Source organism: Coptis chinensis, chromosome 2 (genome assembly GCF_015680905.1).
Source record: "Coptis chinensis isolate HL-2020 chromosome 2, ASM1568090v1, whole genome shotgun sequence".
Lineage (NCBI taxonomy): Eukaryota > Viridiplantae > Streptophyta > Magnoliopsida > Ranunculales > Ranunculaceae > Coptis > Coptis chinensis.
Genome location: NC_141457.1, coordinates 4,969,509 through 4,996,282, shown reverse-complemented (window position 1 = coordinate 4,996,282; position 26,774 = coordinate 4,969,509). Strand labels below are relative to the sequence as shown.

At 36.4% G+C, this 26,774-nt stretch overlaps 4 protein-coding genes across 4 annotated transcripts; all 4 read left to right on the top strand.

Annotated features, from left to right (window-relative positions):
- The first annotated feature begins 1,400 nt into the window (after window positions 1–1,400).
- LOC147514483 (uncharacterized) lies at window positions 1,401–2,031 on the top strand. Its single transcript, XM_086592600.1, has 2 exons — window positions 1,401–1,872; window positions 1,970–2,031. The coding sequence occupies exons 1-2, from the start codon at window positions 1,401–1,403 to the stop codon at window positions 2,029–2,031; spliced, it is 534 nt and encodes a 177-aa protein (XP_086448726.1).
- Window positions 2,032–14,202: 12,171 nt separating this feature from the next.
- Window positions 14,203–15,014, top strand: LOC147514482 (uncharacterized). Its single transcript, XM_086592599.1, has 2 exons — window positions 14,203–14,272; window positions 14,377–15,014. Exons 1-2 carry the CDS (start codon window positions 14,203–14,205, stop codon window positions 15,012–15,014), a joined length of 708 nt encoding a protein of 235 aa, XP_086448725.1.
- A 5,669-nt stretch (window positions 15,015–20,683) lies between these two features.
- LOC147514481 (uncharacterized) lies at window positions 20,684–21,568 on the top strand. The gene is made up of 2 exons (XM_086592598.1): window positions 20,684–20,974; window positions 21,086–21,568. The coding sequence occupies exons 1-2, from the start codon at window positions 20,684–20,686 to the stop codon at window positions 21,566–21,568; spliced, it is 774 nt and encodes a 257-aa protein (XP_086448724.1).
- On the top strand, window positions 21,495–22,801 carry LOC147514480 (uncharacterized). Its single transcript, XM_086592597.1, has 2 exons — window positions 21,495–22,582; window positions 22,664–22,801. Exons 1-2 carry the CDS (start codon window positions 21,785–21,787, stop codon window positions 22,799–22,801), a joined length of 936 nt encoding a protein of 311 aa, XP_086448723.1. The 5' UTR covers window positions 21,495–21,784.
- Window positions 22,802–26,774: the final 3,973 nt, after the last annotated feature.

Sequence of the window (26,774 nt, the reverse complement as noted above, 5' to 3'; positions counted from 1 at the left end):
ATTAAAGCAGACTCTAGCAAAGACGGCTAAGTCAGAAAGGATGTCTAAGTGGTCGGTACTAACAAATAAATTCGGAGTCGAGTATCGAAACCGCATATCGGAAAAGAGTCAGAAGCTAGCCGACTTCCTAGCTGATTTTCCATCTGAGGATGCCAGTTAGGGCATGGAAGAAGAGGAGTTCGCAATGCTACAAGAGCCTGAAGATGTTATCGATACAGACGATCCATGGGCTAGAACAAATGGTTGGAGACTATTTGTCGATGGATCCTCTGGAAGAAAGGGGTGTGGCATCGGAGTGGTGTTGGTTACTCTGGAAAATCAAAGGCTCGAAACTGCAATAACATTGGGTTTCCATGTGTCGAACAATGAGGCTGAATATGAAGCCTTAATAGCGGGCCTCGAGATGGCTAAATCTCTTAATGTAAAAAAGTTATCGATTTTTAGTGATTCGATGCTCGTGGTCAGTCAGATCAATGGGGGATACTTAGCAAAATGTGAAAATATGGTCGATTATTTGAATTTTATAAAATTCAAGTTGCAGAATTTTAGTAAAATAAGACTGCATCATCTCAATAGAAATGAGAATAGGCATGTGGATGCCTTAGCATATGTGGCAGCAATGCTGGAAAACGCAAAGGGTCGTACTCTGCATATCGACATTGAAGGATCAACAGTCATGGAAATTGATACACTGGGGGCGTCATGGATGGAAGCATATACCTCATATTTGGCTGATGGGAAAGTAGTAGAGGACAAAAATGAGGCCAAAAGAATCAAGTTTGGTGCCCAAAGATATGTATTGGTTGATAATGAGTTGTATCAAAAGAATCCTGGAGGTCCACATTTGAAATGCATATCGTATGAGGAACCGCAGCTAATCATTGCCGAGCTTCACGAAGGTAAATGTGGAAACCACTCAGTTGGTAGATCATTGGCCAATAAAATCACAAGACAGGGATATTTTTGGCCTCAAATGCGAAGGGATTGTCTTCGATATGCGAAAAAGTGTATACAGTGCCAAGTTCATGGGAAGGCCATACATGTCCCAGCTGAAGAGTTACATTGTGTCTCAAACCCATGGCCTTTTGCTTTATGGGGTATGGATATTGTCGGTCCGCTTACACCAGGGAGAGGCAAAAGAAGGTTCATATTGGCAATCACAGATTATTTTACAAAATGGGTAGAAGCCATAGCTTTGTAGTATATCAAAGAAACGGATGTCATAAATTTCCTTTTTGAACAAGTCATATGTCGATATGGGTTTTCTTATGCTATTATATTAGATAATGGTCCACAGTTCGAAGGAGGAAAGGTGAAAGCTTTCTTGCGTTAAGCACTTCACATCTGCGCCATGTTATGCTCAAGGTAATGGGCAAGCAGAGGCAACAAATAAGACCATTATGGATAATATCAAGAAAAAATTAGAAGGCAAGAAAGGTCTTTGGGTGGATGAGCTAAATAGCGTTTTATGGGCTTATAAAACAACACCTCGAACAGCTACAGGGGAATCACCTTTTACTTTGGCTTATGGCATGGAGGCAGTAACTCCATCAAAAATAGTGGTATCGACATCCAGAACAAAGATGATAGAGAATGGTCAAAATAATAAAAGAATGGCTTCAGAAGTTCTCAATCTCGAGGAAACAAGGGATCAAGCAAGGCTAAAACTCGACACATACCATAGGCAGCTTAGAAAAGCTTTCAATAAGAAAGTAAGAGAAAGGCATTTTCAGGAAGGAGATTTGGTCTTGAAAGTGGTCACTCAAGCTACTAAAGAAAAAGGAGCTGGAAAACTAGCAGCAAGCTGGGATGGGCCTTACATCATTCACAAAGTTGGAATCAATGGGGCTTACTACTTAAAAATGGCTGAAGGTGTAATATTACCAAAGCTTCAAAATGTAAGCAATTTGAAAGCATTTTATCAATAAAGAGTATTTCAAGTACCAGGGTGTAATTTTGTGTTATCTAGGTTATACATTCAATAAAGATATTGTCATTCTCGAAATCGATATTTATATGTGTATACCATAATTTTGTATCTCTAGAATTATATGATTGACATCAGGTCAAATAAAATCCTGGTGATCTGTAGATCCTCATCTCGATACTAGGTCAATAAAATACTGTTCTTGATAGAAATGCGAGTTCAGGTAAATAAAATCCAATTCTTGGCAGAAATGTCAAGTTCGGGTCAAAAAATCCTGGTGATCTGTAGATCCTCATCTCGATACCAGGTCAATAAAATCCTGTTCTTAGCAGAAATGCGAGTTCAGGTCAATAAAATCCAGTTCTTGGTAGAAATGTCAAGTTCGGGTCAAAAAATTCTGGTGATCTGTAGATCCTCATCTCGATACCAGGTCAATAAAATCCTGTTCTTGGCAGAAATACGAGTTCAGGTCAATAAAATCCAGTTCTTAGCAGAAATGTCAAGTTTGGGTAAAAAAATCCTAGTTATTTGTAGATCCTCATCTCGATACCAGGTTAATAAAATCTTGTTCTTGTCAGAAATGTGAGTTCAGGTTAATAAAATCCAGTTTTGAGCAGCAATGCAAGTGCAGAAAATATGGAATATGTGGTGTTGAGTGGTCGACACTAAAATACGGAGGAAGTAAGGTATGTTTTTATAAATAATATCTTAATGCAATGTTGATGTCGACTGTCGAATGTCGGCATCATTTTTTTTATGTCGAAAGCAGAAGCAGGTATTAATAATTAAGGAAGATAGTATCAGAGATAGTGCAATAAGATTTCATTAAAAAGAAAAAAGGTAGGCTAAGCAGCCTATTACAGGTCAAAGTAAAAGCTTAAAATATAGGAAACAAGATTAATCATCATCTTCATCATTATCATCATCCTTTTCTTCATCTTCATTTTCATCATCACCATCTTCACCATCATCCTCATCATCATCAATGCTATTGATTTCTTCATCATCATTATCGTTATCTTTAGCATGGTCATAGCAATGTGAATCTCTCAACCATTCATCGTCATATTCGTCCTTATTTTCTTCTTCTTCAGTTTCTTCTTCTTTATTTTGTTCTTCTTCTTCTTCAGCTTCTTTTTATGTATGTTCTTCATCATCAGAAAGGTCGGTGGTGTGACAATCAGACCAGTGATCTGGAGGAGAATGATCGGTTAAACCATAAAAATGGCCAGAATAATAAGGAAGAGGGAGGTAGAAGTCATGTTTTTTCTCTAAGATAGTCAGTAAGGAAGTTGAAAGAGATATGTAAAAAAGCAAGTTTTTAAAGGGTTTTTATAGGAGAAAGAGTTGGTACAAACAAGAGTGTTTAATGTTGATTAGTATGAAAAAGAGGAGTATTAATAGTAGGCGAGCATGAAACGAGGAGGTGGTACGAAAAAGCTTTTTTCTTCGTTGTTTGTGTGCAGGATAGTTAGAAGTTTGAATGCTAATTAGATAAGCTTTAATAACATAGTTTAGTTCAATCAATGTTGGTTTTTGAGCCTATTAGATAGCACTTTGTTGGTCAAAAGAATATTTATTTGCTATATTAAATGCATGGCAGAGAGTAATAAAGTTATATATGTTGAGTATCGATACTGCTTTTAGTTAGAGTGGTATCGAAACTAGTTTTTAAAATCAAAATATATGTTGAGTATCGATACTGCTTTTAGTTGGAGTGGTATCGAAACTCGTTTTTAAAATCAAAATATATGTTAAGTATCGATACTACTTTTAGTTGGAGTGGTATCGAAGATTGAATTTGATATATGTTAAGTATCGATACTACTTTTAGTGGGAGTGGTATCGAAAATCGAATTTGATTTTTCAAAGTATTATTAAGTATCGATACTACTTTTAGTGGGAGTGGTATCGAAAATCGAATTTAATTTTTCAAAGTATTATTAAGTATCGATACTACTTTTAGTGGGAGTGGTATTGAAAATCGAATTTGATTTTTCAAAGTATTATTAAGTATCGATACTACTTTTAGTGGGAGTGGTATCGAAAATCGAATTTAAATTTTCAAAGTATTACTAAGTATCGATACTGTTTTTAGTTGGAGTGGTATCGAAAATCTAATTTTATTTTTCAAAGCATTAATAATTATTGATACTACATTAGTTGGAGTGGTATCGAGACTCATTTTTTAAATTCAGATATATCTCAAGTATCAATATTGATTGTTAGTTGAAGTGGTGTCGAAATTGATATTGTTTCTATTTAAGTATGATAAATATTATGTGGTGCATCCAAATTGAGATTATAAAAAGCAAAAAGATATATTTTCCATAATTCAAAAGGAGTGTTAAACAGTTTCAAAAGCAGTTTAACCAGCATCAATATTCAATGTTAAACATCAAGATCATTTCCAAAAATTAGCCAGATCATTGTATCAATATTACAATCACAAAGCTTTGAGACAAGGAAACTAGAGTTGGGTCAAGATCTCGTTGGGGTTTGTATCAAGCTTTTTCATCTCGAGAAGGGTATTGAGGCCAGCTCGAATATTTGGATCATTCAAAATGTTAGGAGTACTAACGAGGGAGTCAGGATTAAAAGGTGGAGTAGATATCTCTGTCTCGACAGCCTCATTTGCAAGAGGGATAGAATCCACATCATCATTATCAGCATCTGGTGCACCAATGTCGGAGGGCAGCTCGCTCTCGTTATCAGAATCAAGCCTTTTTTCTTTAATGACATCAGCAGGAAGAAATCGCTTGAAGCTTTTCATGGTGTCCACACAGTATTCCATGTTTGCAGCATAGGCAGCCACTTGGGAATGGGCTTTCTCCAATTCAGCTTCCAAGTCAATTTTTTCAGCTGCCCGTTTAGCTATTTTAGTAGCGATGGAGGTTTTGGTTTGAGCAAGTTCTTTCTCCATAGCCGCAAAAGAGATTTGCGCTTTTTGGTGCAGCACTGTGTGTTCGGCGAGATATTTCTTCATCTCGTTAGTGTGGTCTTTCTGAACTTTCTCAAGAGATAGTTGAAGATTTTCCTTGTCCTTCTTCAATTGATGGTTCTCTTCTCTATAACGGCGAAAGCTAGCCATTTCATTGTACCTGGGAGGGAGATATAGTTAATAAATATGGAATAAGTAAATTAAGATAAGAGTAAGGGGAATAATAGATACTTACTTTTTCAATAGAAGAACACAGAAGTTGGAATCATTCATCTATGCTGATTTCAGACATGGCTGACCTATCTCGAGGAAGTATAGTATTTAACACAAGTGCTTCTCCGAGTCCTAGTATCGGAGGTTCAGATAACATAGAAGCATTTTTGGGAACTCTGGTTTGATCTCGAAGGACAAGTTTAACCTCGAAATCACCAGTGGAAGAAGAAGAATTGGAAGCAGTAGTCCTTGTAGTGGCTGGAATAGTTAAAGATTTGGAGGGCAGATTAACAGGCGCAGGGTTAGTAGAAGTTTTAGTAGTTTTGCTGGGTTTCGAGGCTGGTGGTGCTGGAATTGGGCAAGGTTATTTTCTCTTTTTGGAAGCAAGTCTAGTGTCTGTATTTTTGTCTTTGGAAGAAGTGGGAGCTTGGGAAGAACTGCCATCTGTTGGGTTTTTCTTGAGCAGAAACTTGTCTAGAGATTTCGATGAGTTGAATGGAACTTGGGGAATGCGAGATGCCATATCTGTGAACAATAAGCAGTGGTGATCAAATACATCGTTCAAAATAGGATAATTATAAAAATCGGGAAGTTCTTGTTTGATCTGTGGAAAAAGATCTTCAGTCATTGTAAAACCATTAAGCATATATTCAAAATAACATCGAGGAGTATTAGCAGGTAATTCAGTGGAATCAAAAGTTTTTCTAAGCATTTTTTCAAAGGAGCAAGGCTGTAAGGGACATGGAGTAGTTTTACATGGCATACAGATTGGGGAGGTAAAGAATCTTGACCTCGAAGGACGGTATTTTTTAAGAAGTATAAAGGAGCGACATAATTATTGATATCCGGAAGATCAATGGTCAATTTAGGATTGCCATATTTATCAACACCAGTTCGAGCGGTGACTTCTTCTTCGTTGCCTTTTAGAAGATCCGTTACTCTAGTAAATTCTCTAAGACTCTTCATCGAGGCGGATTTAGGCACTGAAACAAAGTCGCAACGGTAGACCAGTCAGATAAAAGGTTCGAGATAGAGGAGGGATAGGGTGTCGAAAGATAACGTACCGTTAATGTTAAAAACAGGATGTACCAAGGATAGAACAGCTATCGAAGCAGATGACTCCCATTACCCAGATACAATGATAGGGTATAATGGCCATCTGAAATCACTGTCTCGGTTTATCCTTATAATACCGGCGCGGTTCATTCGTTTTTTGGGATAAATATAGCCACTAGGCTCTTTTATACCATATTTGTTCTTTTCATTGCATTCAAGAAAAGAATAGTGTTTTTGGATATCGATGAGACGAATTCTTTTGGAGGGCTGGACATCGGGTTCAAGATGAGAATTATAGAAATTACAAATATACAGCAATCTCCAGAAATTGCCGGTGCCTTGACCAGGAGAAATGGCCAGATAATTCAATACTTCTCTATCGAGGTTAGATAAGGGAAGACGCAAACCGACAGCCAGTTGCCCAACAGTAATAATGGTGGTTTTGAGTTCGCCACTTTGGCATCGAGTTCCTTTTGTACTTCCAGCATAATGTCGAAGATGGACAGAATCGGGTATTTGGTAGGCAGCTTTAACTATGTATAAGTTGGGTCTTTTTGGAAAACAAGGGTTCAAGCCACTACTCCATATGTTATGATCGTCCATAATTTCGCGATCGGTGTTTGAATCCGCAACCTCGAAAGGATGGCAGGATAGACCATTAGCAAGATACGAGGCATGCCATTCTGGTTCGTCAGTCTCGGTCCTTTGGGATGACGAAAATGAAGAGGACGAGTTGCGTCGAGTTGCAGATTCAATATTTTCGGTCGACATGTCGGTATCACTAAAAACAATAAATTTTCTATTAGAATTATATCCTTTATCTGAGTCACTATCGCTATATCTAGTATAAGTATATAATATATTATTTACTAAACGCGTATCGAGATCACAAGATGATAATGTCGGGGTTCGAGGTGAAGAACTGTGGCTCAAACGCAAACGTTCTTGATGTCGAAGCCAGGATTGTTTCGAGAGAGTGCATGTAAAGTTAACACAAGTTTTTCTTCTAGCCATATTGTCAAAGATTATAAGTCAAGATCTAATTAGTATAAGGACACACAGGTAATATCGAAACACTCAAAGCCTAAACCCTAAGTAGAATAATCTGGAAAAAGAAGATGACGAGATCAGTTAAAATGTGTTTAGCAAACATTAAAGTCGGAATAAGGAATAGCATGTTAAGTTACTTTTTACTGCTAACCTGATATTGTGCAGAGATTTGTTGAAAGCAACAGCAAGGACATCCAAAACGGAGCTTTTCTGAAGACGTTAATGGTGGTGGGGTTTTGATGGTTTTTTCTCAAGCTTGTTTATAAAAGTGAAGAGAGAGAAAGTGAAAAAAGGTTTTTATAATTTCTAAAATGAGGAAAGAGAAAGTGAAATACGGCGTTTGTAATTTCGATGCAACTGGGCTGTCAACAGCTGTAACCGCTTGATTTTTTGAATTTGAAAGTGGTGAAATTTGTTTTTTGGTTCTCGAAACATTCAAACTTTTTGGGATTAAAATTTGAAAATTTCGAGAGGGGGCGATGTCGTGGGAAAATATCGTCACCCCGATATTCCAGCCCGAATATGGCGATATATCGATAATTGGTAAATAAGTTTGTACATTGTAGGTTTAAGGAGGGAAAAAGAAGGGAGAAGAAGAGGATGGACACGCGGCAAGAAGTGATTGGACAAAACTATTCTCAAAGTACTATAAAAGGACTGGAAAGGAGGAGATTCATTCATGGGAAAATCATTACATCAATCTGTAAAAACAAGAACAAGAGAGAGAGAGACAATTGTATTTGATACTGTTCTGTATTAACAAACTTTATTTTCAATTCGATCCAATTCTTAACCTTCATTTGTAGTAACTCGTTCTTATCAATCTTGATTAGTTTCTTCTGATCACTACAACAGGTTCTTTTTGTTTTACGGGTTCTTTTAATTCATTTCATTTAATAAGTTTCCACACTTAATTAATAATAGTTGTAGGAAATAGGGGGTGGAGTAGATAGGTTCACACTGCAACTCTAATCACAACTTATAAACCCCGTAAAAAATATCAAGCGAATTTACATAAAGGAATAATTTGTTGTGAATTTGTGATGTTTCCAAAGTTGATGAGAATAATTACAAGCAAGGACAACCAAAGGTGGTGTGGATATGGACTGAAAACAAGCAACATTGCTAATTAAAAACAAATCTTAAGGTCTTGGTTCTCTGTTATGACTTAGACTAATAGATTTGTGGAAACTCATTCTCAGGTGTTATTATAAGTTAATATTAGACTGGATTTGAGTGCATTGCAAACTCTTTAAGTCCCGCTCTTTAAGTCGAATGCACTTAACTTGGAAGTTTTACTCTTAATGAATTCTCTAAAGATCCCATTGTTGTATTCGAGACTGCCGCTAAAGAAAGAAGGTTGGTATTTTGTTGTCGCACATAGCCTAATTCAATTTGCATAAGCCAGCTTAACATCCCCTTTCATTTTCCTCTAACTACCAGTATGGCATTTCAGTATACCGTTTGGAAATTTAAAAACTTCTCTTTCGCCGTGCAGAAACACTTTACAAGGTGGTACGCAAACTTAGACCTAGAATGTGGCTACAGTTGGTTTCCCATAGGGTGGTTGCCATAGAGAATGGGAGTTGGCTTTATGTAAGCTATTATAATTAGGAGTTCATTAAGGTGTCCAGTGATTTCTATGGAAGCTATGGTGGTACACTCGAACAAAGATCTTCTTGGGATGCATGTTGTCTTATAAAACTTACATTGGTATCCTGCTTGATAAAGGGACAAGGTAAGTACTGCTCATACAGAGTTTCTTATTAGGTGTGATACCGTATATATCATCATTCGTTAGCTTCTACATGTTATGAACATTTTCAAGTAATGATGCACTTAATGTATTTATCACCATTTTCCATATCCATTCCCCCAAAATTAGTCTCACGGGGACTTTCTTCTCATTGAGGGTTTGTCCTAATTAGCTTTGAAGCTAAATTGTGTAGTTAAATGTTTCTGAAATCTCTTTTATAATTTTTGAATGTCGAGTATTGTAGGGTGGTACCAATAGGGCAGGAAATTCAAGTAGATATTGATTGGGCGGGCAATACCATTTTGCACTTCCAATGACTGCAAAGAATGCAAGTCCAAATTCAGAGGTCATTTTCTATACAAGTATACACTATACCGCATTGGAATTTGTGCGAGTACAAGCTGTATTATATTTTTTTGGGAGAAAGTGGCGCGCCCTGAGCAAATGCTTAGGTAGATGCCTCTTTTCTTTTAATCGATGGTTTAGAAACAGTTTAGTTCGATATGTGATCTATATATAAGGTTTTTCTTTGCAAACTAAAGAGTTAATTAATACTCAATGCTAGGTTATCACAGGCATTATTGATTGATTGATATGGTGGTGTTTACTTGATTATCCATATATAGGTATAAATTTTCAAGGTCATTTTTTCTTTGGAATTTTTTTGCTTTTGGTATAATCATAGGCATGAACACAAAGCCTATGAGATTCATGTACATGATTATATGTTAATTATATAGGCTTCTTTCATCCATTTTGAAATAGCAAATTCTCAATACACAGGGCAACAAATTGGTAGTGTAAACAATTTTGGACTGAGTTTAACTTATGGTGTATATAGGCATCAAAGCCGCCTATTATCTGTAATCTACTGTTGATTTTGCTTTAATATTATTGTGATTTTGTGCTCATATCTATAAGCCACAATTTGGGTTTTAAGTCTATTAATTAATACTCTTGCCTTATACTTTTGTTTAGATATATGCCATAGCCCATATGCCAATTTCAAAATGCTAATGTGAGTTATAACCTGTAGGTATATACTTGCATAATTTCACAAAAAATAATAATAAAAAACTAAACTATGATCGCATTCTCATCAATAAGTTTTGTTTTTCATCCAAGTGCAGAGCACGTGCATATTTGCTAGTATATATATATACTAGTACTACAGAATAGGCCCACATACACAGTCCACAATTGAACAAAAAAAAAACTAATTGCTTAGGCCTGCCCACCTGGAATGAGATATTTGGAGAGCAGTCGGGTTCATGTAAAAGTCGGCGTGAGTTTGTTCACAATCAGCAACACACCTCTCCTGACCCAAGAGATAACAAACTAGACTACTAGAGGTTTTCCTTTCTTTCCAAATTTCGACATTTAATAATCATAATTCTCTTGCGATAATTCTTCATTTGTTTTGCTTCACTTGTTTTAGATACTTAGATTTATAGATGGTTAAATTTTATTCATTGAGAGTTTGTCAGAGATCTGGATAGAGAGATTTTATAGCTACTGTTAGCTAGATTCTAGAAAAAACAATAATGAAAATGTGGGTAAGTAGAGTTCCTTCTGTTTCAAATATCAATTTATGAAATGATGTCTCTCTGTATGAAGAAGTACCAAGAGTATAACACCCCGTATTTTATTTGCTTTTCCTATAAATAATAATAATAATAAATAATAATAATAATAATGAAAATAGATAATGGATAGAGGATAATTATCAGTTACGGATAAAGCCCGTAAACAAATGGATAAGTGTTGTCCTTGTTTTTCGGTGGGTTTTCTCACGTAGAGTTTTTGGGAAAAAAGATGGAGTTTTACTGAAAGAAGAAAAGGTGTTGAACGAGGAAGATCATCCTTTCGCGCAACAGTTGACTTCGGTCTTTCAGGATTTTTCTCGCTGTTCGGTTTATAAACAGTGAGTAGATATTTTATATTTGTTTTATTTTTTGTCTACCGTAGATTTCATGATACGAGATACTGTTCGCATGACGATGGTTTAGTCGGTACGATATACTGTGTAGTGTTAACTGCATATATTCCTTTGAATAAACGTATATATGAAAAAATGAGGGTAGTAAATGTGATTGCTGGTTATAACTCAACTGGACGTTTTAGGTATTCTGTTTTGGTTGGATGGAGAGTGTGGGTTCGGGAGGTTGTCGAAGCCTTGAAACTGTTTTTCTGGCGTCAATCCTCAGAACCCCCAGACGTCCTATTAATTGTTTTGTTTGACTGATTGTTTTGCTAAAATTATGATTGTACTGTTAGTTAGTGTTGATGTCGGTTTGGTTGTTTGAGTGTGGTGGAAGCTTGCACCGGCGTTAATGGAGGCGACAGCCATAGAAATCGGTACTGTTAAAGATTTTGAATCTTTAAATGTTATGATGTGGTGGTTATGGGTTAGGTTATGTTTGTTGGCTAATGTAGTGTGTGTGAGGGCTGCGAATGGTGGTGGTGGGAGCTTGAAACAGGTTGTTAATGGCGGATTGAACCAGATCTAGTTTTGATGATGAGTTATCGATTTAGGGAATTGAGCTTTTGCTTTTATTAATGTTATATGGTTTTTAACAAGGGTTCAAACCGCTGGGATGAGGGTGGAAGAAGATCGGAATTTGGTGGCGAGCTGGTGGTGGTGGTAACTGGTGAGAAGATGATGAACAGTAGATTTCGAGTTTGGGCTTGGGCCCGAAAATCGTGGGCTTATGGGCTTTAGTTAGATTTTCAAATTTGGATTTTTGTATTAGACTTTGGGCCTTTGGGTTAGAAGAGTTGTGGACTCTGACTTTGACTGTTGACCAGAGTGGACTCTGACTTTGACTGTTGACCAGAGTGGACTTTGACTTTGACTTTGACCAGGGTTGATTTTGACCAATTGACCCGAAAATTTGACTTTTCCTAAAATTATGATTCGGTCTATTAGGACAAGTCTAGGACTATTAGCCTGTTTGACTTAGGCTAGGACTTTTCTAAATATACCTGTGTACGTGTATTAAATACTATGTGATATTTCAGTTTTATATGCAACGTTATGACACTTAGACATCCATGAAATTAATAACGCGTAAACAAAAAAAATACAGTTATCAAGATACTCATTCGTTCTTTGAAATGATATATAAAATAAAGTTCAATAATGCGTAAATAAATTTACCGCACTCTTTTAGAACTCTCCACGCCTAAAATTTCATAATTGAGTTTTATGAATGTTGATGTCATATGTTAGGTGGGCATTTATTGAATGTGCCATAAATGGCCCGTTAGCGTTATATAGGGGTATTCATTGAATGTGTCATGAATGACCCGGGTATTCATTGAATGTGCCATGAATGACCAGATTGTTTAGACTGCCCTAGAGAGGAACTAAGGTATTCGCCTTGCGGGTTAGTTGTATTATTTGATTATGCGAGTGTTTGGGTTACTTTGGAATACATAGGATATCTACATACGTTATATGCAAGTTCTAACTTTCTTTTGCAGGAGGGTAGGACTTAATAACATTTTGTGCAGGGACGCGGTCCTACCCTTATACAGCAGTGAATATCGGTAAGTTTTAATTCCGGTATTTAGATATTAAAACGAGATATTAGAATGAGTTAAGATAATAGAAGTTTTGCTTGGGAAGAACTATGCCGGTTGAGATGACGGAACTACCTGTCTTCCAAGCTGAGAATGATCAGGTTATGATAGAGTTAAAGTGTTGTTTGGATAATTAAAGTATGATAATGTTTATCTGTGGTTAGTCTACTCATCCCAGCAAATTTCATTTTGCTGACCCATGTTTGCTTTGTTTTGGCAACGTGGGTGTGTTCTTGGGAACATAGGTGGAAAGCGATGGAATTAAGCGGTGATTTTGGATTCTTGTCCGGAGCAACCGGGAGTTTATATTTTTAGGTCTGTTCTTTTTGGAAGTATGTAATAGCGTAGTTTCATATTCATATGGAATGAGAATAAGATGTTGAGGACCTGTTATTCTTAGAATTTTATATTGATGATTTTTGAATGGAAGTGAGACTTTTTGGAGTTTTTGTTGTTAAGATTATTTATGATGTGGGTTTTAGGTTTTGACATGTGTAGTAGTCACCCCGTCATAGCCTGGGTTTTTTAGACAATTGAATATAGTGATGTTTGAGATATTTATATTTCAAATATTCATTTTTTTAATTGTTTAGAAATTCGGGCTGTGACAAAGAGTTTGGCGAAGAATGGTCTTTGGGAATTATTCTCATATGCTCCTGTGATTATCTGGCCTACTCTCATTATTTGTTTATATTAACTGCTAAGTGTGCTAGCCATCTTGGCTTCGCTTGGGCAGCTGGGCGCAACCCTTCTCTACATCTCCTATCTCTCACGTAGCATTGAAGGAATAACAGCTATGGATAAATTCCTTATAAAGAAGTCGAATCCTAATCAATTACCGACGACACCGACGGTATTAGAAAACACTCCCCTCAATCAAGTCATTAAAGAGCAACATACCTTAAAGCGAAGTCGTGTAGAAGTTGATCATACAAATCTTCTTTCGGATCCTGGGTTACGACATCGAATCACAGATTATCCTCATAATAAGCAAGAATTTGTGCGACGAGCATATCTACAAAAGGGTCCTTTTCAGCCTAAAGAGCACGCATACCCACAATAGTGCTCACAATGTCGCATATAGGAAAGGGCAAGCTTTACTAAATCAGAAACAAGAAATTCAAACTTTTATTAATAGGCAATCAAAGAAAGCTCAATGGGACTACCGAGTTCATTTGCAAGCAGTGATTGATTGTTGTCGATTTATTCTACGACAAGGATTAGCATTCAGAGGTCATGACGAGAAACCAACCTCAAGTAATCCTGGAATTTTTCTTGGGCTCTTGAACTACACAGCCAATCACAATGATGCTATTAAGACTGCTATACGAGATTCTCCTAAGAATGTCACCTTGACTTTTCCTGATATTCAGTAAGATATTGTCAACTCCGCTGCAGTGGAAACCTCAAATGCCATTCTTAAAAAGCTTGGAGATTCTTTTTTTGCTGTGTTAGTTGATGAATCTCGAGACATATCAATTAAAGAACAAATGGCTGTTGTTTTGCACTTTGTAGATATTCATGGATGTTTGGTTCAACATTTTTTAGGAATTGTTCATGCATGTTTAAGAAACTAGTGCCATATCTCTCAAAGTGGCTCTTGAATCACTTTTTTGCAAGCATGGACTGTGTATATCAAAATTGCATGGTCAAGGTTATAACGGAGCTAGTAATATGCGAGGTGAGTTCAACGGTCTCAAAGCCATCATCTTGAAGGATAATGGATCTGCCTTCTATGTTCATTGTTTCTCCCATCAGTTTCAATTAGCACTAGTTGTTGTTGCTAAAAATAACACCACATTGCTTTGTTCTTTAACTTGGTTTCTAGTGCTGTGAATACTTGCGCAGCTTCCTGTAAACTTCGAGAAATTCTTACGGAAAGCCACAATAACAAAGTTCTTGAAGAAGTAGAATCTGGTGAACTTCCAAGTGGACAGGGTCTCAATCAAGAGATTAGTTTGAAACGGCCTGGTGACGCACGCTGGGGTTCGCATTATGCTACACTTGTCCGCTTTCTTGTCATGTTTCCTCCAGTCATTGAAGTTCTTGAGGTTGTGGTAGAAGATGGTCTAAATTCAGAACAAAGAGGAGAAGCATCCGCTTTGTTAGGCTCTTTGCAACATTTTGATTTCATTTTCATCTTACACTTAATGAAAAAGATACTGGGAATTACTCATGATTTATCAAAAGCATTGCAAAAAAGTGATCAAGATATTGTCAATGCAATGACACTAGTTAAAGTATCCAAGGAAAGACTGCAAAGGATGAGAGATGATGAATGGGTTATGCTTATGGCTGATGTATCTTCTTTTTCCGCTAAAAATACTATCTCCATACCTAACATGGAAGAAAAGTTCATAGCAAGGGGACGATCACGACATAATGTTGAAGATATGACAAATCTTCATTATTATCGTGTGGATTTATTCTACAAATGTATAGACTGGCAGCTTCGTGAGTTAAATAGTCGGTTTGACAAAGTGTGAATTACTTCTTTGTGTTGCTTGCTTGAATCCAAGTGATTCCTTCCTTGCTTTTGATAAGAAGAGTTTAATACGTCTTGCTGAATTTTATCCTAGTGATTTTTCACCTATTGATCTCATGACCTTTCAAGATCAGCTAGATAATTATGTTGTTGATGTGTGCTCCAACCATCTATTTTCACAGTTAAAAGGGATTAGTGAACTTGCTAAGAAGATGGTAGAGACGAAGAAAAATATTGTCTATCCACTTGTGTTCTTGATGATGACGTTGTCACTAATTTTGCATGTTGCTACCGCCACTGTAGAGAGAGCATTTTTTGTTATGCACATGATAAAGAATCGGTTACGCAACCGAATGGGAGATGAATGGTTGAAAGATTGTTTAGTTACATACATAGAATGAGACATATTTGATAGCATTGATGATGAAGCAATCGTTCAACGCTTCCAAAAGATGGGTCCTTCACATCGTTGAGGGCAATTGTGAGTTGTTAGGTTAGTAGAGTTGAAAAATATTTTTATTTATTTTGTGTTTATACTATTTATATACAATCGATATGATACTCATTTTCGTTTGTTGGGTGATCCTTTCTAATACAAAGTATTGATTTTATAAGTTGTTAATGTTGTTACAGTTGTTATTTTTTTTACTTATTTGTCGACTTGTTTTTACTAGTGACTTCGCACTAGGCCCCCATGGAGGAAATTCTTGGCTCCGCCACTGATTGTAAATATTGTCACACATATGGTGTATATCAGAATTTATGACAATCATAAGCATTTGTTTCATACAAAAGCGACACAAATTATAGATGTGGTTCATGTATACACACTGATTATGGTTTGATTTAGTCAAAGTCGATACGTATTTAGTATGTTTTTGACATGCCGGATTTGAGTTTAATCTCCCTGGTTAAAAATCCGGTCCATTAAAACCCCCTCAAATCGTAACAACTTACAAAACCTCCATGCTTTTAAGAAAATAGGAAATTGACAAAAATACCCCCCACTTAACAGACCCGTGAACCCGTGAATCCTTCTATTTTCTCTCTTCCTTCTCACTTCCTTCTTTCTAGCTTTTTAGATTTGAAATATCTTCTCATGCAAATCTAAATTCACATAGTTCAGAAGAATAAAGTGGACGAATCATCAACAAAAGAGAAAATGAAGAACTTTACAATTTCGAAAAAAACTGAAAATCTAAACGAAAAAAAAAAAATCAAACTTTCAAGTTCTAGAAGAGATGGAGATGAAATTGAGAAGATGGTTGCTCTAAAAACTATAGCAAACAAACCAAATCTGGTGAGAATCTTCAACCTTTAATCCTATTTTTAGAAATTTGTATGAAAAAATGAATTTTTATATGCGAGTTAGTTTGTAAATACGAATTTACATTTGTTTAATGATTTTACTCTGTATTTTATAGTTTTCATAGTTTCGCAATTTCAAGTTTAGGTTTATTCTGAATTTTTATGTTTGTGTATGTAGTAGTTAATTTTACTATGCATTTTTATATTTTCGTAGTAGTTTTTTCTCTACATTCTTAAATTTGCGTAGTGTTTTTACTCTGCTTTTTCATATTTGTGTAATGTGTGGTGATAGTTTTACTCTGTATTCTTAAATTTGTGTAGTAGTTTTACGTTGCATTTTCATGTTTGTGTTGTAGTTTTACTCTGTAATCTTAGATTTGTATAGTAGTTTTACTTTGCATTCTTAAATTTGCATAGTAGTTTTACTCTACACTTTTAAATTTGCATATTAATTCAATTATGCCATTTTAAACTTTGCATAGATAGTCTTTGTTATTAGTTGGTTTTCTCTCATTGTAACAGAAGGCAAACGAGAATAAGTTGTACAAGACCTTTAGAGCTTCTACATTACCTACGTTTGATCTTGTGGCAGATTTTGAGAAAAGGCTTAGAGCTGACCATATCCCAACAATGAACATGGGATCCAAAAGAAGAATATAAGAAATGATGAGTTGATTTTTGTTTAATTAGTTCTTGGTGGATTTGTTATTAGATCTTTGATGTAATGACTACAATTGTTATAATTCTGGATGTAAAAATGCTGATTTGGCTTAATGTGTTGTTGGTAAATGATGTAATGGGAATCTGTTTTATCTTTTCAGTTGGTAAAACAGTTGGGTTTGTTCTGTTTCAGAAATATATTGTGTAAAAATAATTTTGCATAGGTTATGATCTGTTTTCTCAATGAAAATTTAACTTTTCACAGATCAAGTTACTGTGTAAATTTAAATTTAGATAGATCAGTTATGTCGGATATTAGTTGTAGTAATCTATTGTGTAAAAATACATTTTAACAGGTCGTATAAAATTACATGAGTTCGTTCTATCAGATGTTAGATTGGTCAATTTTAAAGAAATGCTATGTGAAAACAATTTATCATGCATAGTTTCTTATTTGTGTTGCAGACTTGTAAACACACTCTTCTAAATTTAAATTTTCACATATCAAGTTACTATGTAAATTTAAGTTTTCATAGCTCCAATGACTATGTAAATATAGTTTCACATATATATAATTATGTTAAAATACATTTACATATATTCTGTTAGGTGTCGGGAAATTTCCAATCCCAAAAGTGACTATGTAAATTTAAGTTTTTATAGCTTTAGTGACTATGTAAATATAGTTTTACATATATATGACTATGTAAAAATACATTTACATATATTCTGTCAGGTGTCAGGAACTTTTCAATCCCAAAAGTTACTATGTAAATTTAAGTTTTTATAGCTTCAGTGACTGTAAATATAGATTTACATATACAATGACTATGTAAAAAAAACATTTACATATATTCTGTCAGGTGTCAGCCTAATTTTATTCCCAAAAGTTACTATGTAAAAATATCATTACATAGTAATACAAAACCTCTTTTGACTAGCTGTTTTAAAAATCTCCAACTAAAAAACGTAACATATAAAATCCAACATCAGAAAAAAGAAAACAAGTTCATCGACATCTCGTTTTTTATATACGAGCAACATCAAATACTAGATCAAAGAATGCAAATTCATCTACATCTTGCTTTTATATAAGAGCAACCATCAAAGAATAGATAATTGAATCGGTGCAGAGCATGTTGTAGGAGCGGAGTCCACTTTTGGGTTGCTGTAGCCATAGCAAGGGAGCTTGTTCTTCTGCCTACCTCTTGTAGCACCCATGCTTTGCTTCCGTTTCTTATCTGGTCTCCTTATCTTCATTTTCAGATCCGGAGGTAGTAAATCAGACACATTTGGTATCTTAGCAGGTATTTTACTGTTCTCCACAGGTACTATAACTCTTGAATAACTATCACGAAATGTCTGAGAATAAAATAAGCTATCATAGTAGATATAAACATTCAATCCATCAGCCAAAATGGAGCGCAGTGCATGCGCACAAGGGAATCCTTCGATTCTCCACCAATTACAAGAGAAGTGACTTCTATTCAAGTCAACCAAGTGAATATGGGTAGCATGCACCATGAAAATACCCTCTCTTAACTTGAGAACCACCCAACTTCTCCCCACCTCGATCCTCTCAGCCAATAAAGTTTCCATAGACGGACATAAGATAGTAGTCCAACTCCTAGACGACTCCCGCCGATCAAACATCATTTTCATAATTTTCCCACAGATCTTGTCCACCATTGCAGTGATAGGCAAGTGACGTTCCAGCAAGATAACTAGCAACCAAATCTGTAGAAGTACAAGAAGAAGCCCGAAGAGAGACTTTGGAACTAGAACCAGCGTCACGCAAGGCAAAAAATTCTCTCAACGATGCCGTTATCAATAATGTATCATATCAAAAACTTTAACCAAATTGAAGCAAAAGAAAGTTTTGTAGACAATGGAGTAAGGTCAGACCACTTTTTATAAATTGTACGTTTCAAATCACCAATTATACCATTAGTCCCAACACAGACACTCATAATTTGTGTCTCGTAGATAATAACAAAAAGAGCAGTCTCATCCATGTCTGCATTTGCAAAAAACAACAAAGAAAAATTGATGAATCTATGTAAATGTATTTTTACATAGTCATTTATTTGTAAATCTATATTTACATAGGTATATATGCAGTATTTTCAGCAGTCATATATCTGTAAATCTATATTTACATAGGTATGTAGTATTTTCAGCATTTAAAACATGATAATATCTCCAATTTAAATTTTAATGGCATGAATCTAATGAAAAAGATATAGAAGAAGTAAAATTAAAATAACAAAGAAGATTGAAAAGAGGATAATCTGAAGTTCAAAGAAATGTATTGAAAAGAGGTTAAAACAAAAGTTAAGGAAGAAGATTTCTCTCATGTTGAACCTTATTCTTCAATGATGTGAGAATGAAGAGATCAAATCGCGAAAATAGAACTCAACTCCGAGCTGAAATCGGTGTGTTTTTTTGTGTCATTGTTGGTTAAAAATGGTGAGAATAAAACCCCCAAAACGATAAGTTGTGTGCTGGAAAAGAAAAAGGGTAAAAAAGGAAATAAATCTCATTTGAAATTTAGAAGTAGACCAAGATTTTATGACTTTCGCAAAAACAGAGAGTTTATTTCATAAAAACCTAAAAATGTTAAATGGGTTGGGCTGACATGGGGGAGGTTTAGAGTAACCGGTTAGGAAGGCAGGGGTGCGAGTCGCATTTCTTGTTTTGACATTAGCTGGTCATCTTTGAAGTTATTGAACTTAGGATGCTAGAGTACAAAGTCTAGGTTTTGGTTACAGTCTCCTGCCTTTGTTTCTAAGTTTTTTTCACGATACAAAACCACGATTTCACAAAGGGCGGAAAAAATGGGGTTTCACAAAAGATTTCGTGGTGGTCACGATTTCCTTATTTGTTTCATGCTTAAAAAAATAAATAAAAATAAAAATAACCAAAACTAATCACGATCTCCCAAAACTGTTTTTGTGTGAGCCCTGGTATATCTAACTACTTTAAAGAGAATAGCTCGGTGAACAGTGGATCTTTCCGGTTATACCCTTATATGGATTCAATTATTACGATTAAAGTCAAAAGGGTATTATATAATAGTATAGATGAGGGAGGGGTAAAACCGTTAATTTCTATAGTGAAATTCAGACGTTTTTCTCTCATTTTAGCACATTGCCATCAGTTTTTAAAAAAGCTATGAGATTGTCACTGACTGAAAATTGGATTTTTGTGGTTGCCTGGCCCAAACCAGCTGACCGCCACATGTGATTTAGCACCTTGCCATCAGTTTTTGTAAACAACTACGATAATGCCACTGACCAAAAAAAGACATGTGCCAGTGTACTAGTAGTCGTATAAACTATAAAGGCTTCACTAAGATATCGATGCCATTGCTCTCAAGACTCAAACTTACTGTTTGAAAATTTAAGACTCTTAAGAGCATCTCTAGGTGGTGGTAGCATACTCTTCAAATTTGAAGAATGCGACCACAGAATCTGGTAGCAAATTTTGACCAACTCTAGGTGGTTGCAAAATTTATTGTAGGCCCACCCTGCGCGACATTAGTACTGGCACGCGCCAATATCACTGTCGCGTGATAGTGGTACTGGCGCACGCCAGTACTAATGTCGCGTGCTATGTTTTATATAATGTCGCGCGACAGTCGGACTTTTGTCATTTTACAAATTTTTTTTCAACTCAGTCACTTTAGTTAATAGGAAAAAAATGAGTTCCGACGACGAATCCGTCTATAATAACCAAACACGATGGAGTGGTGGCGGTGAGGAAGAAGAAAACAGTGCATACGTTTGGGATAATCCCAGTGGTGATCTAGATGATGAACCAACCACTTCCGGAGCTGGAAATCAAGGAGCTGAGGCTGACGATCCATTGCTGCTTCAATATCAGCAAGTCGATTTTGAATTTCCTGCGGAGGCTATTGATTTCAGCCATCTTAGGCCGGTGTCTAAGAGGTTTCATGATAGGCATGTCTCAAGAGTTGTTCTTGAACAACAAGTATGTATTTTAATTTCATAAATTAGTAGTAGTAGTAGTTAATTTTAGTAGTTCAATACGTATATTTTTATTTTTATTTTTTTAATTTTAGTTTCATTTTGCGTACATCAGAGATGTGTTATGTATCGGGTTCGGTGCACTCCACGTGCGCTTAAGACGTGGTGGGATGATATTAAGAAAGTCGGTGCACTTGACCATGTTAGAGATGCAATTTTAGCGACTCCCTTTGCTCATCTAGTTGACATCCCTTACAATAAGACTGACATTCAGGGAGTTATTAATGGTTTAGTTGAGAGATGGTGGGATAGTACACATACTTTTCACTTCCCTCAGGGAGAGTTGGGCTTCACTCCATTAGATTTTTGCATGATATCTGGTTTGAGTATAGGATTAGGTAATCCGTTGAGATGTAGCACTGAATTCCAGAGTTATGCCCAAATGATGACTTTCTTCCCTTGTCTGACCGAGGAGTCATATGACAGTGCTGGTGTTAGGATTTATGGTATCAAGGCTGCATACATTACACCATTGACTACTAATTCAGGATTGCAGTTTTTGATAGATTATTTGTCACTTGATTCCGATGATGGTTAAGCACATGTTGATGAGTATGTAAGAGCTTTCTATATGTATTTGATGGGTGTCTTCTTTTTTCCTTCTGGCCATTCCACGATTAACTTGGGATATCTAGCTAACTTTTAGCACTTGCATGAGTTGGGCGGTATTGATTTTGGTGGAGCCATATACTGTCATTTGTTGCGTTGTTTAGATAGGGCTTCTCGACAGACTGGTGTTGTCAGTAGTCCCCAGATGGGAGGGTTTGTCATTCTCTTAGAGGTATGGTTTTATGAGTATTTCTGTGCTGCAAATCCTATCCTCACAGAGTATACCGATGAGAGGCCTAGGCTCAGGGCTTGGCACGGACCTTGTCGAGCTCGTCTGACCAGTGAGATCAGTCATAACATAACTTCTATCCGAACCCAGATCAAGCTTAGCACACATGCTTCTATTGTTTGGAGGCCTTGGAGGACATCTATGCACATCGGCGCGAATGACTGTAAATATGCATTGTTCATTTCTCATAGGAGGATGGTATTCACTTGTGGGAGTGATATGGAGTGGTATTTAGGGGATAGATGTTACAGACAGCTCACACCATGCTTTGGTATCCCTCCTGATCCGCCTACCCATGTATCAGAGGCTAAGGACATGACCTTAGAGCAAGTCATCGAGAGTAACGTGCATTGGACTTGGCTACAGGCTTCTGACCTAGTTACATTGCAGACTTATGAGCAGTACTACCGTTACTGGTTTAGGGTGTCTATTGGTCATTTGCTCCCAGCTGTAGGTCGTACAGGCAACATTCATACGGTTAGCAATTTGGGTGTCAGACGTGAATTCCAGATTGGCCAGCCGTCACAGCCGACGTTTCAGCATGGACCTGTGCCTATGCACACATTTGTTCCAGCACCAGATCCCCCTCAGTCAGAGTGGCCTTGGGTTTTCAGTTTGAGCGATCCGAGTGGCCAGACGATTTACCAGCCCATTTCTTCTATTGATGCCACTCGCGTCGTACAGTTAGAGCCTGACCTTGGACATCTATCTCTGGTAATTATTTTTATTGGTTTTGTTTTATTATTTTGGTTTATTATGAAAATGTCATAAATTATTAATGAATAATTATTTCAGGATGACCTACGCATGAGATATGAGACAAGCATTCGTGTAAATGATGGCTTTATGCTCCTCGGTATTCGCCCACGGTTGTTGAGAGAGAGACTTCTTTCCCGGCTCATGTGGATTATGACGATTTGCAACACCGATTGATGAGTTACTGTGCTCGATTGATCGCACAAGGGGTGAGTTCATCACAAAGATGGACAGACAGAGAGTTCAAAGACAAGAACGATCGAGGAGGAGTTCACGGCAGAGGAGGCGTATGTAGAATAGTCTAGGAGGTTGTTGTATGATGATTATTATTATGTTGTGTGATTTAGAATTGTTCATTTGATCATTTTGATATGTTGTGTGATTATTATTATGTTGTGTGATATGTTGTGTGGTTATTATTATGTTGTGTGATTTAGAATTTACTTCATTTGATTTAGCAAATGAATTACAATTTTTATTAATAAAACGACAACTAATACATGATTGCAAAAACATAAAATAAAAATAAATAAATAAAAGATAACTATTACATATCACCCTTTTATTACATACTACTAGAGTTACTCTAATTATCTAATAAATAAATAAAAGATAACTAATAGATGATTACAACAATCAATGTCGGTCACCCCTAATGCTCCATAGATACTCGACAAGGTCGCTTTTAAGTCTATCATCACTACTACAGAATGACACTTATACCACTGTTTTTAAGTGTGGTATAAATATATTTACCACTGTTATACAACCGTGACAATAGGTGGTGTGGTATATAATAATAGCAAAACTGTGGTATATATGTTTAACAGATACCACGGTTTTTCAAAAAACCGTGGTTTGTAATGCCCATTATATACCACGGTTGTCAACATAACCGTGGCATATAAGCTATTGAAACCGTGGTTTATATTAGTGTATGTGTTATAATACCGTGGTATATAGTTATACTAAACACTACGGTTTATATATATATATAATGCTAGTAACAGTCTTCCACTTAAAAACCGAACCTGCATAACAAAATTTACATAGCCTGCCTACATACAACATTTCCATCTTCCCAACAAATTCCAAAATGTACAATAAACTATCAAACATTGCAAAAAAAGATAATAATAATAAAAATAAAAAAAAACTTCCATTAATTTTTTGAGTGCACTAAGAAAACAAACTTTAAATTCCTTTTCATAAATTAAAAAGGTAAGACTCATAAATTAAACTGGAGGGTCCTAACATAGCTAAAACTCATCCTCATTCGCCCCGACCGAAACACCCCATTTTCCTGGATGAACTGAATAATATCGAAGTCGAACACCGTCAAGTTCATCTTGCGTGTATGTCTCCTTCAATTCTAAATTTGTTATCCGGATGAGTCAAAGCACAACATGTGGAGTTACTATATAAGAATAAGGCGGTTGTTGAGCCAAATAAAGTGTTTGTCAAAACTTTCAATACCTTATTTTCAAATGATCCAAATTGAACAAGCTTCTACTATTTCCCTCATAAACTTCATTGTATAATACCCACACTCGTACCACCGGTTGATATGGGCCCTAACATATAGACTCACAACATATGTGAACATATACTTTTCAAAGAAAAGACAATAATGTGTAGGATTTGTTTACCTTGATCTTGTCCCACTTCAAATGAACTCGTTTCCCATCAACCCTTTGCAATGTGAGGGACCGCGACTTCACAATAAGCGATTTTGAGAAGTATGTCTATTTCAAGTGCTCAATAGAAGGCATACATGAGAAACACAACTCCTTTATAAGTGCTAAGCATCTAAAAAACTAATTGGATGGAAGTGTTAATATCTACAAGCAGAGGCATTTTTATATATAAACTCATAACATCGAGCAAACCGTAATGCTTGTGTTGATCTGCAAAACTTACATGTCTCTCTCTGTCTGATCTCTCTCTCGAGTTTGACGGTCACGCTCATTCTTTTCGCCAATGCTTTTGCTTGAGGACGAGACTCCATAAAAACTTGACAACAATTTTCATAAAAAGAGAAATAATATTGATGAATAATTTAGTATGAAACTAGTCAATGCACTTGAATAGGTTTTCTACATTTATAAGATGACAAGTAAAGATAATCATAAACACAAACAAATAGAGAAAAGCTAATCTCCACATCACCAGCCTCACAGGTATGCGTTGGTGGCGATCCAATCTCGCTCTTCGTCTTTCTTCGGTTTCCCCTCAACGCCCCGAATTCTCCGGATCACGAAGCACCTTTAACAAAGTAGAATTTAAGCAATTAGCATACTTTCTGGGAGCTCTCTTGATTACTATTGCCAGGAAGGCTTCTTACTGGCACAAGAGAAAGTGTAAAATCAACAAGATTACCTCCAAAGATTGAAGTGAGATCATCAACAATATTTGTAGTTGAGGATGCCTTCCGCATGGTCGACGAGGTTCCAGAAGATGTCCGACGGGCTGTTTCAGGTGCTGGTTTTTTTTTTTCAATTGGGACTCAAAAGTAGACTCCTGATATAGAAAACAAAGACGAAAATAATAGTCTGCTAATATTTCAGAAAAAAAAAAACAATATCTTGCTTCTAATCTTATTCCCCTAAGCGTACCGAAGTTGTGGTTCTGTTAGGCCTTGGTGCACTGCTAGCTCGACCGCCGAAGAAAGACTCAAGATCATTCTCATTGTTTTGTTGACTCTCTCTCGCAGCAGCCCTCTCATGAGCCTCTGTAGTAGCCCTCTCACAAGCCTCTGCGGTTGCTTGCCCTCTCGCCAAGCTTGCTCTCTTTTTGCCGCGGCGTCTGCTTCAACTCTTGCAACAGCCTCTCTCTTTTTGCTTCTGCAGCTACCTTCTCTGCTCTTTCCTTAACGCCGGCTGCTGCCCTTCACGTGCTCGAAGCTTGTATTCTCTCGCGACAAGAAGACGTTTGGCACGCCACGCGTGCCTCAAAGATTGACCTTATCAACAGCAGCCTTTTACACCCTTAGGCGAGCATCAGCAGCTGCTCTCTCACGTGCCTCCCTAATTAGAGACGGGGTATATAGTCCCAAGAGTGTGTCCTAATTCTTAAATTCTGGTGTAGTGCAGCAACTTAGGATCCACTCAAAGTTATCTCAGACAACTTAGGATCCACTCAAAGTTAATTTTGAAAGATTCGGTGAAGACACTTACAAAATGCTTTAAACTTAATAGATTGCCAAGTTGCTCACCAAGGTATCCACCAATGTCAAGTCCACTAAGCTGACTGGTTTCGGAAGAGATGAGGAGGTATAAGTTCAAATTATCGGCAAAAAGAGATGAAAGGCACACTCGAAAACATAGAGAGGGCTTATAAATTACATGTATATAATAGAAGACCCAAAACATGATATTCCTTTTCATGGCTCCTCACAAGGATCACCTCCATCTGATTTCCACCCTATTAGCTGTGAAGGGTAATTCAAAGTCTTGTACAGATCTTGAACAGCTGCAACTGCAAGAAGTTCACGTGTAGAAATAAATTTTACGGAATTTCAAAAACAGCTTTTGTCATTCAAAGTGTATAACATAACAATACAATAGTTCCGTAATAGCTAACATTTTAACCGAAACTAAAAAAAATGCACATTTTCGTCATTTTCATTTAGAAGATAAAATGGTTAATTCCCAATTACATTCCCGGTTCGAGAAATTCAATCCACAAGTCTAATCAGAAATATCAACCTAAAGCTTTGATAGAACTGGCCACATGTTTCTATATGGCTACACTTTTCAATACAATGCATAATAAACATATTGACACCTTACCTAGCCGATGCAGCTTTTGTTCATGAAAATCAAAAGTATAAACATGACCCGGTCGGGTTAATGGCTCCAGCAAAGAAGTAGTAAGTGAACCACTACCGGTCCCCCGTGATTCAAGAACTACACAACCGGGAACAATTTCCAAGAAGGAAACCACAAAAGTAATATCGAAAATGTTCAAAATCTGTGTCCTATGACTTAAAACCAATGTCCACAACTCGTGTTGGAGCTAAGAAGTAAATAAATCCACCTTTGTTACTTAACACTTTAGACCCATATGATTTCCCTATCCAAATACCATGTTTAAATACCCCCGAACCTATTTTGTAACTCAACCGTCACTTACTTTAATTGCTTTCATT

Bases quoted from the DNA above. Each gene is read 5' to 3' on its own strand.
- LOC147514483 (XM_086592600.1), top strand. From the start codon at position 1,401: ATGGATAATATCAAGAAAAAATTAGAAGGCAAGAAAGGTCTTTGGGTG. The intron at 1,873-1,969 runs GTGTAATATTAC...TGTGTTATCTAG, and splicing joins CTACTTAAAAATGGCTGAAG to GTTATACATTCAATAAAGAT.
- LOC147514482 (XM_086592599.1), top strand. From the start codon at position 14,203: ATGCGAGGTGAGTTCAACGGTCTCAAAGCCATCATCTTGAAGGATAAT. The intron at 14,273-14,376 runs GTTTCTCCCATC...ATACTTGCGCAG, and splicing joins ATCTGCCTTCTATGTTCATT to CTTCCTGTAAACTTCGAGAA.
- LOC147514481 (XM_086592598.1), top strand. From the start codon at position 20,684: ATGAGTTCCGACGACGAATCCGTCTATAATAACCAAACACGATGGAGT. The intron at 20,975-21,085 runs GTATGTATTTTA...TGCGTACATCAG, and splicing joins GAGTTGTTCTTGAACAACAA to AGATGTGTTATGTATCGGGT.
- LOC147514480 (XM_086592597.1), top strand. From the start codon at position 21,785: ATGGGAGGGTTTGTCATTCTCTTAGAGGTATGGTTTTATGAGTATTTC. The intron at 22,583-22,663 runs GTAATTATTTTT...TAATTATTTCAG, and splicing joins ACCTTGGACATCTATCTCTG to GATGACCTACGCATGAGATA.